This window comes from Seriola lalandi, unplaced genomic scaffold (assembly GCF_002814215.2).
Source record: "Seriola lalandi dorsalis isolate HSWRI2012SDOR001 ecotype SW California unplaced genomic scaffold, Sedor1 jcf7180002054780, whole genome shotgun sequence".
Classification (NCBI taxonomy): Eukaryota; Metazoa; Chordata; class Actinopteri; order Carangiformes; family Carangidae; genus Seriola; species Seriola lalandi.
Genome location: NW_019525333.1, coordinates 61,048 through 81,350, shown reverse-complemented (window position 1 = coordinate 81,350; position 20,303 = coordinate 61,048). Strand labels below are relative to the sequence as shown.

The 20,303-nt window shown below is 43.6% G+C and overlaps 2 protein-coding genes, 1 long non-coding RNA gene and 4 other non-coding genes across 7 annotated transcripts; 1 reads left to right on the top strand and 6 right to left on the bottom strand.

Moving 5' to 3' along the window:
* Positions 1 to 1,563: 1,563 nt before the first annotated feature.
* LOC111669180 (uncharacterized) lies at positions 1,564 to 6,614 on the bottom strand. Its single transcript, XR_002761779.2, has 9 exons — positions 6,523 to 6,614; positions 5,310 to 5,378; positions 4,814 to 4,843; positions 4,563 to 4,632; positions 4,157 to 4,215; positions 3,093 to 3,139; positions 2,716 to 2,774; positions 1,936 to 1,978; positions 1,564 to 1,653 (listed from the first exon to the last, which is right to left on the bottom strand). It is a non-coding gene; the product is annotated as an uncharacterized LOC111669180 (long non-coding RNA).
* On the bottom strand, positions 2,543 to 2,676 carry LOC111669202 (small nucleolar RNA SNORA18). Its single transcript, XR_002761782.1, has one exon. It is a non-coding gene; the product is annotated as a small nucleolar RNA SNORA18 (small nucleolar RNA).
* Positions 2,890 to 3,027, bottom strand: LOC111669201 (small nucleolar RNA SNORA8). The gene has a single exon (XR_002761781.1). It is a non-coding gene; the product is annotated as a small nucleolar RNA SNORA8 (small nucleolar RNA).
* On the bottom strand, positions 3,985 to 4,117 carry LOC111669204 (small nucleolar RNA SNORA18). Its single transcript, XR_002761783.1, has one exon. It is a non-coding gene; the product is annotated as a small nucleolar RNA SNORA18 (small nucleolar RNA).
* Positions 4,323 to 4,460, bottom strand: LOC111669200 (small nucleolar RNA SNORA8). Its single transcript, XR_002761780.1, has one exon. It is a non-coding gene; the product is annotated as a small nucleolar RNA SNORA8 (small nucleolar RNA).
* A 1,058-nt stretch (positions 6,615 to 7,672) lies between the features above and the next one.
* chtopa (chromatin target of PRMT1a) lies at positions 7,673 to 14,284 on the bottom strand. The gene is made up of 6 exons (XM_023425453.2): positions 14,043 to 14,284; positions 12,188 to 12,277; positions 10,923 to 11,073; positions 9,213 to 9,387; positions 8,899 to 9,045; positions 7,673 to 8,735 (listed from the first exon to the last, which is right to left on the bottom strand). Exons 2-6 carry the CDS (start codon positions 12,250 to 12,252, stop codon positions 8,533 to 8,535), a joined length of 741 nt encoding a protein of 246 aa, XP_023281221.1. The 5' UTR covers positions 12,253 to 12,277; positions 14,043 to 14,284; the 3' UTR covers positions 7,673 to 8,532.
* A 61-nt stretch (positions 14,285 to 14,345) lies between these two features.
* snapin (SNAP associated protein) lies at positions 14,346 to 17,019 on the top strand. The gene is made up of 4 exons (XM_023425454.2): positions 14,346 to 14,505; positions 15,480 to 15,526; positions 15,688 to 15,806; positions 16,427 to 17,019. The coding sequence occupies exons 1-4, from the start codon at positions 14,390 to 14,392 to the stop codon at positions 16,532 to 16,534; spliced, it is 390 nt and encodes a 129-aa protein (XP_023281222.1). The 5' UTR covers positions 14,346 to 14,389; the 3' UTR covers positions 16,535 to 17,019.
* The last annotated feature ends 3,284 nt before the right edge of the window (positions 17,020 to 20,303 follow it).

The window sequence follows — 20,303 nt, the reverse complement described above, 5'->3', positions numbered from 1 at the left end:
GGGGACGACATGTTAGAGGACTGTGAAGATTGGTCCATGTCTAAGGCTGTTATTCAGCTCTGAAGGTAAACTGTGCCATCCCAGCTGATGCTGCACTTTCGATTAAAGCGAGCACATGTGATCTGAGTTACTATCACACATACTGAATACAGTCAGCTGGTAGGAAGCAGCTGCTGATGCTTGCTGTTCTGTTTACTGGAGAAAGAGCTCGTGAGTCCTGTGTTTGGGAGCCAATCAAACTAGAATCACCTTGTTGTGGTTGTATCCCTCCTCCACTCAGACTAGTTTCAGGTTACATCCTGTTTATCTCGAATCATATAAAATATGAACCATTTGTGTGGGATTTTGTGTGAAGTCTTGAGTAATGGCTAAAAAGTCCTAGTGAGCGTTTGTACCAAATTTGAAGAAATTCCTTCAAGGCATTACAGAGTAACTGCGTTCACATGTCCAAAACCACATTTTGTGAGGTCACCGTGACCTTAACATTTGACCTTTGACCACCAAAATCTAATCAGTTCATCCTTGAGTCCAAGTGAATGTTGGTGCCAAATTTGAAGAAGTTCCCTAGAACGGGACGGATGACCTGAAAACAATATGCCTTCACCTGTCACCGCCGCTGAGGAATAACAACAGCACATCAGGTTCATCAGCCAGGTAGAGTCCACCTGGGTCAGGTGGGGGCGGCAGACTCTGGAGGTGGGTGCTGTCATGAGCACAAACCAACACTAGGACCTTTCCACTAAGACACTGAGATGGAGGACAAACTGTTTCTATTTTACATCACAGGCTCAGATTAAAAACTGTGTTTCATTACACGGAAAATACCCTCCTTTCCAAAACTGCATGAGACCAGGACTCACATCCAACATGAGCCGGTCTCTCTGCCAGAGGGAGCGTAGCGCCCCCTACTGGAGGAAACATGCTGCTGCATGTTGTAAACATGGACCTGATGTGTCCCAGCAGTTTAACAGATACTGCACCTTGTTTTATATCATTTCTATCTCTGAATTAAACAAATACCAAAACCCTATGAGCTTCACACATTTAGCAGACTCCTTTTTAAAAAATGTTTTATCTAAACATTTCATCTTATTTAAAACAATTTGCCTTTAAAAACAGAGGAAACAATCATAACTTCTGATCTAAGATCATAAAATATAAATATAAAAAAAAAAAACCTGACTGGATGAATCTATTTTCATTTGAGCTTCACTTCTAAAGCTGTTATTAGCAGCTAGCCCCCCCCATTGGCTAAAACTATCTCAAAGCTAAACATGTTTTTAAAACCAGGGACATTTCCAGGGTCAAGCCACCCTACTATAGTAACCACTTTACTGTGATTTATTTTCATTTCTATTCAGTTTCAGTGTTGCTTGTTCATTTTTATTGAAGCCTGTATTATGCTGCACTTCTTGAATTAAGTTTATTCTTGTAACCGAGAACAACTGGATATAACAGGAAGCTGCTGGTCTGTCCTGACTCCCTGTAACAGCAGATCCACCCAGTGAACATTAAGACACATTTTGATTTCATTTGTTCACAAACAGACACTAAGTCAAGTGGGAAGGTTTATACATTTTATTTGTTGGAGTAAATGCGCAGTACAACAGATGCTTCCAAAGTGACCAACTGCTCTGCACCGTTCAGCTGCCTCTGAAAACAAAGCAGAAGGTTGAACTCAACAGTAGTTACGTCCAATTCAACACATTCATCCGACAATGACTCATGGTTAAAATATCATGTTTCCATCCAGACAGCACCGCAAACTCACAGGTCATGTTCCCAGCAAGTCTCCTCAGCAGCTGCTGCAGGAGCCCACTGGGATGGTTTTTAATTTATGGTCAAGTCCACAGCAAGTCAGGAACACAGAGTCCTGAAAGCCTTGGTATATGACCACACACACACACACACACACACACACACACACCAACTTACAGTGAAAGGCAGCTGACTCATGTCTCCTGGAAGGTTCAGGAATCTGAAAGAAAAATCACTTCAATTACTTTCATCATTCATCTTGCCTGATCTTTATAAAAAGCAGCAGCATCATTTCCATTTTCTACTGCACTTCATTTAAGGCCATTTATCAATAATCAGTCCCTCCCTAAAACACCAGATTTTGCAGCAGCCTCTTAAAAGTTGTGACGAACATTATGTTTTTTGCAGTGAGATTGTTTTGTGCTGCTGCAACATTGTGGTGGAACTGCAGGTTTAAAGCTGCTGGAGCCACCGGAACAATGATCCACTACTTTTAATCTCCTGATGAAATTAATTATCTACAGTTCAAATAATCCAGTCGATATTTATGTATACAGTTTAAGTGGTTGAAGATCCAATCATCACTAAAGAGCCTGTCATGTAGAGAGCTGATAAAAGCTGCTGTGAAATCAGGCATTTTAGCCTGTAACTAGGCTTTTGACTTGTAAACAATGACGCTGGTAAACAAACAGCTGATAATGCTAACATTAGCTACGTAGCAATAGCTACACTCTCAAACGGCTCCTTTAAGATAAAGGGCACCGATACGGTGACATCACAGTTCGTGTGTCCTGCAGTAATATCCCACAATGCTCATGGTAGTGAACACGTGGGTAAAGCGAAACTACAGATTTTCTCTCTGAGGCATTTCCAACGACTCGGCCCTACAGGTAAAGGTCTGTCGGGATAGACCTCAGCTCTCATGGTGGACACCACTTCTCCAGTCACCTCACTCACCTCTGCTGAAGTCCGGCTGAGGTCTGGGACCGGAGGACGTCCTTTACTGCAGCTCAGACCTGGAGGAACAATCAGGACGTAAGTGACCATCAGCAGTTTACATGGTTTTATATGGTTCAGGAGCTCTGATAAAACTACATGGAAACTGGGCTTGTTAAAATCTGATGAGTTAAAAAGTGTTTCAACAAAAATACCAGGACTCCACACACAGGCAGCATGGAGACCAACGATGCCAGATGTTGAGTTAGTCTAGCACTGACTTTTGAACTAACCAGCCGATTGAGCAGCTGGTTGCAGATACCACACAGTGCTGCCCCCCCCCTCCCCAAAACACCCAGCCAGGGAACTGATAATCCCACTGAGACAAACCCACTTACCACTGTCACCAGCTCATGGCTCACGTTTCGACCATCATCACCACGACCTGAAGACAAAGGACAAGAGGACGAGTTGAGTTTCACAGCAAACAAACCTTTAACACCAAACAACTTCACTGTGCTTCCATCTTTAGTTCACTCATTGTACATGAAGCATTTAAAAAACACAGACCCCCCCATGACTAATTTGTTTCTTCTTCTTCCCCTCAGTGTTTTATATATTTGTCCTTTGTGATCTAAAGAAAAGTTCATATGAAAAGTAAAAAAAAAAAAACAAAAAAAAAAAAAAACTAAGTGATGAACGCAATTCATTTAAATTAATTCGAATGTGCCCCCCTCCCCCAAAACACCACATCTTTAATTGTGTTACTTTATTGACTTAACAGCCCGTCTTACAACCATATTTCTGCGCTGAATAATCACAAAGATATTAATATAAACACTAATTGTTTTCTTAATGCCCGTCACTTCTACCTTTCTATAAAACATTAAAAGTGCAGAACTTTTCATTCGGTGAAACTCAAAGTGCTGCAGTAACACTGAACACAGTACGAAGAAAAAGCCTCCCTGAATAAAAAAACGTCACAACAGTCGATAGGGAGCTCCGACACCTTTGAAATAAAAATGTAGAGAGGTAAAAGATGGAGCCGATAGTCAAGCCAATTATTTGCCAGAAACGCAAATCTATCAACATGATCGGGATCAAGTGCGTTTCTCTTCATTGACAATATTACCTGCCTATGGTCTGATGCGCTTATAAAGACTGCAGCTACATTTTGAAAAGGTCATTGCAGCTCGGATAAAGTGTTGTATGAACTTTTCTCCCTACAATTGAACAAACTTTTGAATTTAAAATTAAGAAGTGACAACCCTAATGGTGACGTCACAGTTCATGTGTCCTGCAGTAATATCCCACAATGCTCATGGTAGTGAACACGCGGGTAAAGCGAAACACAGATTTTCTCTCTGAGGCATTTCCAACGACTCGGCCCTACAGGTAAAGGTCTGTCGGGATAGACCTCAGCTCTCATGGTGGACACCACTTCTCCAGTCACCTCACTCACCTCTGCTGAAGTCCGGCTGAGGTCTGGGACCGGAGGACGTCCTTTACTGCAGCTCAGACCTGGAGGAACAATCAGGACGTAAGTGACCAGTTTTATATGGTTCAGGAGCTCTGATAAAACTACATGGAAACTGGAGACTGGGCTTGTTAAAATCTGACGAGTTAAAAAGTGTTTCAACAAAAATACCAGGACTCCACACACAGGCAGCATGGAGACCAACGATGCCAGATGTTGAGTTAGTCTAGCACTGACTTTTGAACTAACCAGCTGATTGAGCAGCTGGTTGCAGATACCACACAGTGCTGCTGCGCCACACTCCCCCCCCCCAACCTTTTACTAGTCACTGGTGATGGTTCGAGTGAAGTCATGTGAAGAAGTGACATTAAAACACGTCCTCTGTACTTACATTATGTTGATGCAGCGATGATGAAGGTCAGGATGGCGAGGACACCTGCAGGTCAGGATGGCGAGGACACCTGCAGGAGGAAGAGGTAGGTTGAAGGTGACCTTGTGTTTCCAGGACCAGACACATTGTCATCAGGGCAGCGTGTTGTTCAGACAGGCAGGTGTCACTCACACATCAGAGCAGTTGAACATATTTAGCCAATCATCATAAACACTCAGTCAATGGTAGATGCATTCTGTCAGACAACTTACCCAGCAGGCCGCAGGGATCTTCTCCTGCACCTGGAGACAGCGACACAGGACAGTTTAACTTCACAGCCATTAGGAAAAAAAAACCCATCACATTACCAAACCATCAGCTGTCAGTTCTCATAAGTAACACTGCTGCAGAGTCAACAGCAGTGGGTTGCAAGAGAATGAATTGCTCTATGCACTGCATGTCCTCTACAGCCCACTGACAGGACCAGAGCGCACACTGTGCCCTTTACACTTCATGAGAGCTCATGTGTCTCCAGGTTCTGCTTGGTTTCCACTGTTCTCCACAGTGTGAACGTGGCAGACAAAAGAACACAAGAGTCACGACATCTCAATACTCTGACAGACCAAGATCAACACCTACAGCTGCTGTGTACAATGATACAAATGTAAACAGGAAGTGATCGGCAGTTTGTCCACATTTCCTTCAGGAGGAACCATGTGCTGCTGCATCATGTTCCCTCCAGTCAGGTCAAAAACACCAAACACTAACCTCATGTCTCAGAGGGTCCTCAAACTGTTAGAGAATTAGTCCCATCACATTCAGCAACTAGGTCACATCCTGGGGAAAAAAAGAAGAAAGTTTCAGTGTTGATACGCCTCTGGTTAGGAGGCATATATTTAAGATACAGAAGGTGAGTGTGTCAGGCCTCATTGTCACCATTCAGCAACCAACAGTGCAGAGGTGAAAGCAAAACCTGACTTTCTATAGCCACTGCAGTCCTGGATCAGTCCGCTGCACAGGACGATCCCACTGACAAGTCTGCAATGTGGCCTTGATCCGTGTCTGGACCACACTCATGAGCATTTACATGTTCGACTGCTACAGTGTCATATGAATACTAAATGGACCATCTCAGAACCTGACCGATGCTGCTCTCGGCTTTAATCTTAAGACTCGGCTGCTTCCTTCTGTTCAAGGTTGGAACCTGAAAATTGACAGATTGCTGCTGTATTTAGGACCCGAGCTCCAAGAGGTGAAGGTCCTATTGTAATCTGAAATCATAAGGCCCAAGCACTGAAGATGCAAGGGACATATTGGTTTTGCTCACATTATAATAATTCTTCATGAGACACTTGAAAGTTATGAAAATTGGCACATGTCGAAAGCGGCCATTGGGCTCCAGGATGAAGTGGTTAACTTCATATCCGTTATGAGTGATGTTTGAGTGCTTTAAAAACAAAAAAACAAACACCTGGTGGGCATGTGTATCATATTGAGATCTACCAAAAAAAAAAAAAAATCCTTCCCGGAGCTAAACCTGACAAAGTCGGCCATTTTGAATTTTATGAGCGCCGACTTGTGGCAACACAGGGCGATATCTTACGTTGTTTTACGCTCTCCTAACGGTTTAATAAGGTCCACTTCAAACGTGGTCAGGAAAGAACATTGTGCAGCTTTACCTTTAAAATTGTGAATTTTGTGATAGGAACAGTCACTGCCGACCCCCAGAAAGAAGCGGGAATAAGTCGCGGGGAAAGGGACGCTTAGCGTGGTCATGTTAGCCGACAGCCACGTTAGCATCGAGCTAACCTACAACTAGGTGCAGCTATGCTCACTGAGGACAGCGTGGTGCTCTAAATGAAACGACGAAGTCCAAGAAAACCTCGCGTACCTATCCACGGCGGCTGCGTGTGTAGTTAGCCTCTATGTTCCATGTCGTGTCTTTGAAAATCCTTCTAATAAGTCCGTTATTTACGCTTACCTGCATCCCGCGAGTTGCTCCTTGTATCCCGTCTACCGAGGACTGGAGAGAGAGGCTGTAGGCGCGCTACAAAAGTATTTATAGGATTTGTTACGTCAGTTGAAACCGCTTTATGGTAACCGGTGCTGCGTTAAATGAAATTCGGAAATCCTAAAGGCAAAATTTGCAATTCTATTTAATTGTATTTGTATAGCGCCAAATCATAATATACTTTATATCACGGCACTTTACAGAGTAAGATCTAGACTTACTTTAATATAGAAGATCGTTCCGACGTAAACACCAGGGTCTTTTTAAGTTGAACGATGTTCACCACCTTAGTTCAGTATCAGCTCAAACAGCAAAGACGTTGACACACCGAAAAGCAGCACCGACCCTAAGAGCCTGATCATGTCAGCTTGTGTCGTGTTGATTGGTTCATATTGATTAACAAATTAATAAAATTAGCACAAACCAAGTCAATCACAGTAACATCCGCAGGACTGCTCCTCTGGTCTTTGAAGGTGACACTTCCTGACAAGTCAAGTCAATTTTTATTTGTATAGCGCCAATTCACAACATACATCATCTCAAGGCACTTTCCAAATAGAGCAGGTCTAGACCTTCTCTTTATAATAATATTTACAGAGACCCAACAATTCCCACCAAGAGCAGCACTAGGCGACAGTGGCAAGAAAAAACTTCCTTTTAAGAGGCAGAAACCTCGAGCAGAACCGGACTCAGGGTGAGAGAGAGAGAGAGAGAGAGAGAGAGAGAGAGAGAGAGAGAGAGAGAGAGAGAGAGAGAGAGAGAGACTCATCTTCATACATGTGACTGATGATGCTAGGACACAAGTAGACATTGGTTCATTTTATTGGGTCTATAAGGTTGGTAATCACCTGATCCGTGACTATTGAGTACTGTGTAAAAATGTAGCACTAAATATGTATTGATGAGTATTGATGTAATAATGTTGTGATAATTACTGAGTATTGATGTAAAAATGTGGTTATGACTACTTATGTAAAAATGTAGTAATGGCTGAGTACTGATGGTCTGAACATCAACATTACACCAGGCGTTGCACTTGGAGTTTCCCATCACAAGATCTAGTCTCTACTGTCTAATTTAATTATTCACTCTGAGATAAACAACAGTTCAACTCACTACATTTGATCTGAGGTCAACATTTTACTCATTTAATATTCATACAGTTGACACAATTAGGGAAATCACCATTTCCATTTTAATCAAAACCTATTTTACTTGCTTTGGGTGATGTCATACAAACGCGCTCAAGTACAAATTCAGTGCCAACAATCCATTCGAGAACGCTGGCAGGTGGAAGATACGCAGGAACAAAAGACTTCAGAATACTACTTTCAAATAGAAAACAAAGACAAATGGATACTTGGCTTAAAGACATTTTGCTTACATTCTTCTTCAACAAATAATTTAGAAAAGGTTTGCATTGCAGATCTTTTGAAGATAAGCCAATAATGAATCCCTAAAGGTCTGAACACACCAACGCTAAAATTAAATTTCACATAAAAAGTAAAAAAAAAAAAAAAAAAAAAAATAGTGTAATTCAAAATTGGTTTCAACAGAAGGTTAACACAACATCACCTAGATCTTTGACCGGGATTAAGCCATTACACATATGTTTTAAAACCTTTAAAAAAGTGTTTCAGGACATGTACATGTATATGTATTTAAAAAAAACAAAAAAACACAAACAAAAACCACAGACGTGTAAAGTCAGCAGGGCTTGTTAATGTTTAAAAAAGGTCCCTTTTGCACAGTTAATCCAGAATGAAAGTTTTGGAGGAGCAGGTTGATGCAGAATTGACCGGTGGTCAAAGCACATTCAGATGACAACTTGATTTCCGGATGAGTGCTGGACCGTCACCACTCATCTACTATGTGAACATAATCATTTCTCAGTACATCAACACTAGACTGTATGTGTGAGTTCAGCCGTACAGTTCTGCAGTGACTCCGCGTGTGCTTCAGGTTCAGAGTCCTTCAGGGTCACTCCATACTGTCCGGGTCAGCCTGGGCCATGTAGGCGTCCAGTTCAGCATCCAGGTGACCTTTGGTCTTTGACATGTAAGCGTCCAGCTGGTTGTCCAGTTGTTCACGGGTCACAGCTGGTCTGCCGACACCTCGACCCCGCCCACGACCGCGACCACCTCGACCGGCGAAACCACCGCGCCCCCGCAGTCCACCACGGCCTGTCCACCAACACACACACAGCAATGGTGACCGGACAGCACTGACCAACAGTCGACAACTCAGCGGATTTGAGGCGGTCCATTTTTCCTGACTTACTAACACTTCAAGTGAACAGTACAATCATTTTGGACATAAATAGAGAAGACACTGCCAGCCTCTGACCTCGGGCCACTCCTCCTCTCGCTGCTCCTCGGGACAGGGCCCCTCCTCTGCCAGCAGCTCCTCCGCGGTGGCGGCCTCCTCTACGCATCGCCAGACGGCCAGCAGATCCACGGCCTCGCATGGGGGCACCTGTCAACACTCGCTTCCCTATGAAACACAGTCATATCATCACCTGGTGCAAAACCCAGGACAAAAGACGAAACAGGAAGAGAAATCTAGAGCCATGAATGTGGAGCCGGCTGCAGCAGGAGCACACAGCTGGAATAAGAGACATATTCACGGGTGAGATACTATGTGAGACTGTGGATAAACACCTCTCAGGGAGAGAGCTCCCCTCATTACTCCTCCTCTGGCTCGTCCTCGAAGGCCTCCCCTGGTCATCCCCCGCATTCCTCCTCTGCCTCCAGCAGCTCCTCCTCGCATCAGAGCCGCGACGGGCCGGCCCAGCCTGGCCTGGATGTTGCTCTTCCCCAGGCGCTGCTTCAGGCTCTTAAGCAAGTTATTCAGATGCAGTTAGGACAAAGTTAAGTCAGGCTAACCAGGTGGGCAATACTGAAGAAAAGTCATCCTACAGGTGGTGGTCAGAGACTCACTGCGTTGACCAATCACACGCCTACAAGAGCACGCTCCTGGTAGACGACTTTGTAAACCAACTCCTTCTCCATGAGCGAAGGTAAAACTGAGTTGTAGTCCTGTCTGTGGGTGTTAAGCCCAATTCAAATCCGGCCCCTACACACTCGATGCAGGTTTACAGACCGCACTCCCAGACGAGCGCAGCATCGCTTTGAGTCCGGGACGGATGAAATGCCACAAACCTACAAATCTGAGTTTTTGTGTAATGACCTCAAAAAGACATTTGACTTTTTCCACACACAAACGAAATTTTTTATTTGAGTTGATATTTGAAAATTAAACAGTGGAAAAAAATAAGGTAATAATTAGATTAAGACGACAAACATGTTCAGTAAAAACAAAATGCCGCCAAAGAAGCATGGGAGTGAATTTCTATTATTCAATTAATCATTTTCCTTCCACAAGCTCACTAAGCCACTCCTGCATATTTGTCAGCGCTGTGTATAAGCTTATTGTTTGATAAATATTGATTTAATTACAATATCTTTCAGAAATATTTGGGTAACAATGAATTTCATGTTTCCACCAGTGAAAGTTCAGGGCCAAAGCTTCCCTGTGTATTTATACCATCCTCGTTAAAGAGGAGACCCTCCACAGTTACACTCCGTCTCTGAGTGGGAGGGTGTAGGGACCGGGTTGGAACTGGGCCTTAAGAGTCTGATGAGTCTTTACACACATCAGTCTGTTACTTCCTGGATCGTACCACTGCCTCCTGCTCAGCGTCCAACAACAAATCCTCATGATTTGACGATACTACAGTTGGAATTTTTTAATTTTTCATGGCAGATGTCGTCAAACACTTCTGGTTTAAATTTTCATTCGTCAATTTTTAGTTGCTAGGAGGCAAAAAAGAAAAATACAGAGAGCCTCTATCATATTCCTGAGTATTAAGATGCTAACATGTTAGCACATCCTGCTTTCACAACCAGGAGAAACCTATTAATAAATTTACATTCAATACTAAAGGGCACTTCAATGCTACCTGTTAACATCAACGTGAGATGTTACGTCCGCGGCTCGTGACCACAGTTGTATAACAGATATCACTGAGTTGAATTATGTAAATCATCTGATCTTACTCCTCCGTGTCCCAGACGTCATGGAAATGCAATTGTGTTGACTGACTAAGAAAAACATCTGGTCTTTAGCTGCTAGATGTTGAACTAAGTTCAGCCTCCTCTGGGACTGTGTGCTGCTGCCTGCAGAGGGCTGACAGGAGCTGCCGTGAACATTTGAATCTATAAGTTGTAAAACAATGAGCTAAAGGAGGTTAAAAGCTGGGTGCCCGCTGGATAATGGAACTTTTTCACAGTACACACCTTTTCTTACTTCAGTAGGCTTCACATATCACAAAAGGTCCACTGACTCGCTGGTTTGATCTCTGGCCTCACCTGCTTGTGATTCAGAGCGGCTTGCACTGAGGGCCGGTTCTCCATCTGCTGGGCCAGCCGGCGATTGCGGGCACTGGCCAAATGCTGCTGTTGCATGGTGGCTCGAATGCTTACTGCAGTGGGCTGCTTGTTCTTCAGCATGTTAGTGAAGCTTTAGAGGTGGGAGGGAAAAAGAGGGAGGAAGTAAAAGAAGGGGACAGGGGATATACAGAGGAGGAGGAGGAAGCAGGGTTCCACATCAAGTCATTTCTCATGTTATGGATGCGGCCACACAGACTCTGGTGTTTCTTTTTGCCATGTAAGACTCATGTTCCACTTGTTGGCACTCACTTTCTCTCTCAATCAAATGACAATCCAGAATTATTCACACTTGAATTTAGCATGTGTTTTCAAACGAGCACAAGAAGACAGGCAAACTGAGATAAAGAAAATAACTCCAGAGTGAAAACACAGAGCGAAGAAAGAGGAGCAGAGAGAAGGTGCCAGAAGAGGAGCACAATTTGCCACTTACAGGCCTCCAGCTGACTGGCGGGGGTGTCGTCATGCTGCAGCAGCAGAGGCCCCGGACACGAGGAGTGCTTGGCCACCCAGCCACTTACAGCATGGACCGTGACTTATGCTCAAACCATTGAGACTCAGAGCGGGGAAGGAGAGGTGGGAGGGGGAAGGGGAGCTCTTTGTCACGTCCAAGCTAGGACTGAGTACCCGGTGTCTTATAGACTTGGAGCAGAGAGGAGAGAGACAGTGATAGAACAGGAGGAAAAAAGGAGCATGTGCTTCTCTTGAGAGAGAAAAGTGTGAGAGAGGCAGATAGGATTAAGAGGTGCCCCGTCTCACTGGTGTAGCTGAAGCCTTCCTCTCCCCTTTAAAAAGGCGTATACTTCATGTATACTGTGCTGTGTAATTAAAAGGGAGCAGGTGTGCCAGGGCCTTTGTAGGACAGTGGTCTGGTCTAGCATAGGCTTAACAAGGTTTACCAAGTACGACCACTACCCTCTCCCCTCGTCTACATGTGTGCACTGCTTACACAAGATAGACGACTCAGGGAAGCCCCCCTCCGCTCCATGTTACAATCACATTTAACTCTGCTGCAGCGTCAACAAATGTTGAGTGAGCAGTGCACACACCGAGGACAGTCAGAATAGCATCCATGTCGGGTCCGGTCCCCAACAGTAGCCTTCCGTAGAGAGCACTAGAACCTTCACAGGCCAAGGCTGGCCCTTGCATCTGGTGTCTAACTGCTGACAGGGTGCGTGGCGCCTCACCGCTCATTTAGGGACACTTTGGTGGTGCTTTTCAGGACAACCTTTTGGGAGGAGGCTGCACTCATTTTGACAGACTTCGCTTTCAGGCTCCTGGAAAAAGATGGGACAGAAAACCAGACATGGTCAATTGGTTGTCATGAGAAGAGAGCAAAACAGACTGCAACAATGAACAGTGTCAGAGTGGACGTTTGACTCTACGTTACATTGAGTATATGACGCAGAGCTGTTTTCACTGTGTATTACTTATTCTAAGCTCAGCACTGATGTTCTCAGAGGGTTTTGTACAGACAGCTTGTTCCAGGGTATGTCCACACTACTACGTTTTTGTTTTAACATGCATCTCTTTTGCCATGTTTCCTCCTCCCGTCCTCCTCCTCTCCAGAGTTCGAGTCCTAAAATCTGAGACTTTTGGAAACACTGCAGGACCCGTTTCAGTTAAACTCCGGGGTTGCGTTGAAGTATGAATTTACGAGAATGGAGACGTAAGGAAACGATGACGTAGACACCTGCGGCTGCTCCCTGATTGGGTCTTATCAGCCTCGACTACCAGTGAAGACAACTTGGATAATAAATTACAAACGTTTCTGACCTTTTTGTCTTTGCTAGCAGCTTTTGTTCAGTTAAATTCTACATTTTGACACTGCAGCTGTCTTTGCTGTTCCTCATTCGTAGCATTTTTTGCAACTAATCAACTGCAGAGAAGACAATCAGCTTCCTGTTTACACCGGCTCATGCATGCCCCGTGTACATGATGGCTCATGTATGTGGTGTATGCGTTTTCAGGTGTGTTAGTCTGGACGAAGTACGTTTTCAAATGAAAACGTGGTAGTGTGGACGTAGCCTCAGACGCAGCAGGTGAGGAGATTAAACTTAAAACTAATCAATTTTACAGTTCTGAATGAGGGCCTGGAGTATTAGGATCAATTAGTTGTACAGTAAGTGAGCTTCCTGTTAATTCAATGTGTCAGATACAAATTTAATCGTCTTTTGCTGATCATTTCCTTCTCAGACAAGAAAAGCTGATTACAGGTCTTTGAGCTTTAGTTATGCTGAACAATAAATCTAATTTGCTTTGATACGGTACATGTGCTACAAGCACAACAACTGCTGGGTTAGAAATAAGTAGTCTTACAAATACTGTACGACATAGTTTACTCTTCTTTCTCTATGTGGGTGATTTAATTTAACTCCCTGACCAAGGTTTGTATAAAGCCACCGCTGATTGGTTGGCTTAAACATCCTCATCCATTTATTGTGGCAGCTTGAATTAAACTTGAATTTTATTCATCAAAAACACACTGACCAACTCCTCCAGTGGAGCAGAGGTAATGTGCAGCTAATCTTAAGATGGTGGCGTCTGTTCAGTAACCAACAATAAGGCCTCGGGACGGTGTGGAGGCGTCCAGCAGCTGTCTGGCCACATATCACACAGACTACCATGTGCAGCGGGGTCTGGACGGACAGCACAGGTGTTTCCCCTCCCGTGACGTGTGGCAGCGAGAACAGGTAGCTCTGTTTTCAACCCAACACTAACACGTCCATTAGCTGCTCTGTGGATGAGGCCGTGTTGGTGTCTCAGTGAAGGACTCACAATACACAGGATTCAATCCACCAAGACGACAGCGAACCCGGGGAAGAATGACACCTTCCTTCAGAGACACGGTTTGGGGTCAAACACAGCCGACCCTTTTCAAACCAGCGTCCTCATTCCTGGTTCCGACAAAACGGCTACACTAACAAGCTGGGCCACCGTAGACTTTAAATAAACCTCAATATTAGCTGCATTAGTAAACATATGTGTTTACTTGTTGAAGAGAATCTACTGGAATTTAAACGTTTAATGACTTTTACTTACAGTGAATGTCGCGTCGGTGGAGAGAAAAGCCTCACAGCCGGCTAATGTTAGCTTTAGCAGCTTTAGCAGCTTTAGCAGCAGCAGCGCGGTGATGGCGCGCGGGTTTTTGATACTGTTCTGTTTAAACTGAAACTGTGATGAAAAGCTGAACTAACTTCCTATCTGAGCAGCCGCGGTCACAATAAAGCTAAAACGCCGGAGACGGGGGGGGGTTTGAGACGCGTCTCCCTAAAATGGTGCTGCCGTCCGCCCTGAAGATCCTCGGGAAGAAAATGGAGAGGGTCTTATGACTCCACCGTCACCGTGACGTAACTTCCTGTCTGGCGACGGAGCGACGCTTCACTAAAATGGCCGCGGCGGCTGTAGTGGAGGCTTCTTCAGGTAAAGATGCTATCGCTGAGGGGCTGCTCGACCTCCTGAAACCCGCTATCCAGCAGCTGGACCTGCACGTGCACTCAGTCAGGTAAATCCTTCATGGACGAGGTTTGTTCCTGGTCTGATCTCGCTCTCTGCCTCTGGGACGGTCTCGTGACCGGTGCTGGTTAGAGCTGGAGCTGATGAACCATTGTTGTTCTTATAACCATCCACTTGAAAAAGCATTCCAGATGCACATAATGTAATTTTTAATATACAAACATGTTGAATACATAGAAACTAGTAAAATGCAGTTTCAGATATATACACTTATTATCATGACTAGAAACAATGTCACTGCAGATACACAAATGTATTGATATCTGCTGACCAGTAGATAGGACGCCGTTTTAACATAGGAAGGAGTCATTGATCCCCGTGTTTTATTTTAGATATCATTGATATCATTACTCCTAGCACCACACACGCACAGTCACATTATTACTAGTCTAAATTGTATTTTAAGATATCTAAGACTATATTTCTCCTTGTCAAAATACCTTTAAAGATATCTTTAAATTCTTAAAAAGTATAGTTGTGAATAGTAAGTGAGCTCTTTTCCTGTTAAAACAGCATCCTACCTGTCAAAACATCCACGTTACCTGCAATTGCATTATTTCTAGTCATAATTGTAATTGTAGAGATATGAAATTGCATTGTAATAGTCATAATGACAATTTTGGAAATCTGTAACATATTTACTAGTCACAGTCTATTTTGAATATTCAATATTGGATATCTGAAATTGGATTGTAGATATCTGATTTTGTTACTGATTCGTGTCAGTAACTTCACTGTAACTGTTGCTCTGGTTGAAGCATTGATGATGATGTCACATGTTTCATTGTCAGCTGCTGTGTGGTCTTAGTTTTAACCTGACAGACTTCCTTTGTCATTTTGAGGAATGTTTGATGTTCTTTAATTCAGTGAAACTACTTGTTTGTGAGCTTGAAGTGATATATTCTTCATGTTGGATCATCTGTCTTTCCTCTTGAACTAATGTGACTATTTTATTCCTTGCAGAGAAAGCCAAGTAGAGTTAAGAGAACATATAGACAGCCTGGCCACAGGTAATTCACTGTATAATGTCTGTTAAATCCTTGACACAGGTGTTTTGTTTACCTTTTGTTTTATCTTAAAGACAGCATTAGCTTTTTAAAAAGACATTTCTGAAGTACATAAAATAACATATGCTTGCTAACCAGTGGATTGGTCTTTTGTGTCTTTGCAGAGTTATGCAGGATAAATGAACATCAGAAGGTGGCTCTAGACCTGGACCCTTATGTGAAGAAGCTGCTGAATGCAAGACGTAGAGTTGTGCTAGTAAACAACATACTGCAGAACGCTCAGGTCAGTGTGGGACTTCTTTCCTAAAGCTGCACTATCAATACTTTAACAATGAGTGTGTGTGATATGAAAGGTGTCGCCTGTAGTGACAAACACACAGAGATCTATCACCATCCTGCCGTTCACTCCAGCTCTGCTTTGGTTTTCTGGTGTCCAAACTCAGCAGACAGACAGTCAGAGAGCAGCTGGTGAACACAGTGGAGCTTTTAGCAGCTAAAGATCCAGATATTTCCCTCAGGAGCTGGTGGAGACCAAACACAGAGCTCAAAGAGAGGGAACGCTGGGCTGAAATTCACCTGACCTGCTGCCCACTAAAAAAATCTGTTAATTTTAAACTTTTGCTATTGTGTACAGCTAGTGGTACTGCTAATACTACTGCTCCCAGTGAGGTCACTACTGCTACCTGTAGTACTAAACTGCTACTACTATAACATCTTCTATTATTACCAACACCTCTGCTGTTAATATTACTGCTGTATTAAGCTTTACTACCACTACCACATTACCAGAGCACTAATATCACCAGCACAATTACCAACCGGTCCAGTTTAAAAACGGGACATTAAAGCCAAACAGTAAAACAATATACAAACAGCAACATAATCTGAAGCTTCTGTCTCCAGGAACGTCTGAGGCGACTCAACCACAATGTGGCCAAAGAGACGGCACGAAGAAAGACCATGCTGGAGGCTTCAGGAGTGTTCACGTCCCGCTCCCCCAGTAAACCCTGACCCTCCTCCTCCGGCTCCGCACGGCTAATACTGAGAACTGTCTTGACCAGGAGGGACACGTCAATACAGGAAGCTGTAACATGAGGAGGTCACGTCTTCCTTTGACATTTACTTGTCTAATCACATGCTGATGTCCTGCTCTGCTTTGTCTGATGTCATCATAATAAAATCCAGGCTACTATCTGCTTAGCATTTGGCAAACAGGTAATTCTTTAATCCTCTGAGAGAATTTAAGAGAGTCAGTTACAGCATCACACAGTGAATAAATTACACACATGTAGCCACTAAATCCACATTTATTTCAGTTTGTTTCTTCTGGTCAAGTGAATGATTGTTAGTGCTGTGTCACAGCAAATCAAGATGGTAGATGATGAGGATGAAACTATAGGATGTTGTCTCCATGATTATACAATGTAATGCTTGTGATTTTTTTTGTATGATATTGATTGCTTCATTATGAGTTCATAAAGTATACATTAATGTTACGTTCTCATTTCTTTTTACGTTGCTCATATGTCAACATACTGATGAAAATAAGGCTTGTAATGTTTATTGCACCTGACAATATGAAGGTGTTGGACTACGGAAGAGGATTAGGGCCACACCTGAAAAAAATGTTTCTTTAGAATTCAGACTTTTTCTTTTTTCTTTTCTTTTTGAATTTTGAGTTTTTGATTAAAGGGAGAATTCTTAAACTAAATTTCCACATTTGGCCCTAATCCTCTTCAGTAGTTGGACAGAATGTAAAACAGTGATGATTAGTTTTTCTTGGCGCCTTACAAGCAGCAGAGGTCAGAGGGTGGCGCTAGAGGAAAAGACTGTAGGATCATTGAAATAGAAACTGCTCATCCCAAATGGAGCATGAATGTGCTCAGTAAATTTCATGGCCATCTGGCCGGTATCCATTGATTTTACGTTTGCAGTGTTACCTAATACATTTCCTAATCACTTTTTGAGTTTTAGTCATGAGTCAGGTGACATTAATGTTATGTGAGTTTAGTCAAAAGAAGTGCTTCATTTAAACCCGATTAAATATTCCTCGTTCATTTATTATTGGACAGTAAATTCTCCATGTTGAATTATGTACTTGCCCATAGACAGATCAGTTTCCCATGTTCAGCTGATCTGCTGTGAACAGACCGAAACACTTTAAAGTTGTCATGTGTAGCTGTTAATTGGAGGTTTACCAATGGAGCGCCCTCTCTAGTATTACCAGATGACGTAGTTATTTCCAGGACACATTTAAGAAGTTATTAGAAAATAATTAGGAAATAATGGACCTGTGGAATAAAGAGCTACCCTCTGGCTGTTGTGAGTGATACCTGCAAAAATCTTTAGCTGAAAGGGGAGGGATCAGCAAATCACAAGGAATGGTCGTCTGACGACAGAACATCATTCATATGTTCTATTACAGTGTTTTGGACTCAGAGCTGAGACCCCACATGACCTCATTTCTCCAGCAGATTTGATCATGGAAGATGGTCAAAGTTTATTTATTGATTTTTTGATCACACAAGTAGCTAAATTTCAAACGCTAACATTTAAGTATTATCCTGTCAGCGTGTCATGAATTTAAGCCACAATGCAAAACGTCTTATTTTATTCTGTCAGAGATTAATCTATCTTCTTTGACTAAAGAAGAACATGTGGAGGATGAGTGTGAATCTGAGGCTGTAACAGGCTGACCATGACCTCAGGATAGCAGAGTGTTGCTCAAACAACTGTTACAGCTCGTGTGTGTGTGTGTGTGTCAGGCTTCTTTTACTAAACTTATGGGGTTCAAACTGCTCATTTAAATAAAAACGAAAAAGCACGATAAATAACATTTCATATTTCTGATATGAGTTTATTTTCAATTAAATCATTTCACAGTTCCTTGTTTTATTACATATATTGTCTGTATTAATTCATGATTATTTCATAGTGTCTTATTCCAAAGTCCAAACTGCTGGACCCCACAAGAATAGATGGCTGTTTGATGGTTAACACCTGGTGTTAGGTTTAAGGTAAGACTCAGTTTTAGTAGGTTGGGGTCAGGTTGAGGGTTGGAGTTTGTCACCCTGTTGTGATGGTTTTATGGTTAAGGTTAGGGCGACGGGCTAGAGAATGCATTATGTCATAATGTCCCCACGAATATAGCAAAACAAGGGTGTGTGTGTGTGTGTGTTGGGGGGGGCGCTAATCTCAGCGGCGCCACCTTAAAAAAACAGTCTCGCGGACCTGTCAATCTGGGCGAACCAGACAGACCCTGGCTCGCGGCCCTGCTGTGAGAACCGCTTCGCGATTGGCCGAGGGCGGCAGTCCTCGTGAGAGCTGAGCGCCCATTGGCTGCAGCATGTCGAGACGCCGACGCGCACGACGTCTCCCCTCTATTGTTATTGTGGCGTGCGCGTGAGGAACGGGCAGGATGCACGAGGAGACACTGGGGCCGTTAGAAGGATAAAACAACAGAGAAGACACTCGAACTGGCGCAGCGACACATCTGAGGAATAAACAGTAGCTGGTTCTGTCCGGGGAGAGCCGGACCCAGCGGCCGTGTGTACGCCGACACACAGGCTCATACAAAGGGCTACAAACAAACAGCAGCTCCGGTCAACACGGAGAGAGAGCTCGCGGAGCTCCCACGTCTTTCTGTCCAAGTTCCTCTCCCCCGCTCCGGCTCATGTGTAAGTACCCGCCGCTCATCTCGACCGTTACTGTTTCCCGCTGGTCTCCGGTGTCACGGCCGGACCGGAGACCGGAGAGGCGGAGAAGGCAGAGAGGGGGGGGGGGGGGGAAGTCGCTCACATTAGCTTGTTGAATTGTTGTTTTTTTTTTTTTATTGCTCTTCTTGCTGTCTCACTCTTTCCCCGTCACTGTTGCTGCGGGCCGGGGTACTCCGTGTCCTCCTCTCCCGGTGTCTCTCTCTCGGTTCAACTCGGTAGCAGCCGGATAAATTAGAATAAATGTGCGGGGTTCATTGTGTCAGCTGGTGCTTCGGACATGCTGAGACCGCGGACTCCGTGACGCATGTTAACCGATACGGGATGTCAGTGAAGTGACCGTGGCCTGGCGCAGGTCGTGTCGGGCAGACACAGGTAGCAGACAACGTGGCTGTGTTTTCCTGCCACACTGATGGAAGTTTTCATCTGAAGCGCGGCGGTGTCCTCCTCCGGGTCTGGGCCTGTATGATGAGCAGCGTGTTACAGACGTGGACGGAAGGTGTGTCTGTGTGTTAGGGAGGGGACGTTACCTGTGACTGTCAGTGTACAGGCTGCTCACATGCTCCGTGACTCCATGATAAACAGCTGTGTTGAAGGACATCTTACTAGGTCTAGTATATTAAGTGGTTTGTGCAAATGTCAGTATTGAACTGTTCACATGTGAAATTTCAGAAATGCTTGTATGTTACATGTATGTTAGGCTGTTGCCTAGCAGCTAATCCATTATTTAACAGACTGTACTGTACATGTTTAAAGTAGGAATATCAGAATCAACATTTTATTTGTACAGCGCAATATCACAAATCACAAACTTCCCTCAAGGGGACTCAAGTATTCCCATTTTAAATTATGTAGGATACACCTTATAACATTATGTAGGATACACCTTATAACATTATATCAGATACACCTTATAACATTATGTAGGATACACCTTATAACATTATATCAGATACACCTTATAACATTATGTAGGATACACCTTATAACATTATATCAGATACACCTTATAACATTATGTAGGATACACCTTATAACATTATATCAGATACACCTTATAACATTAT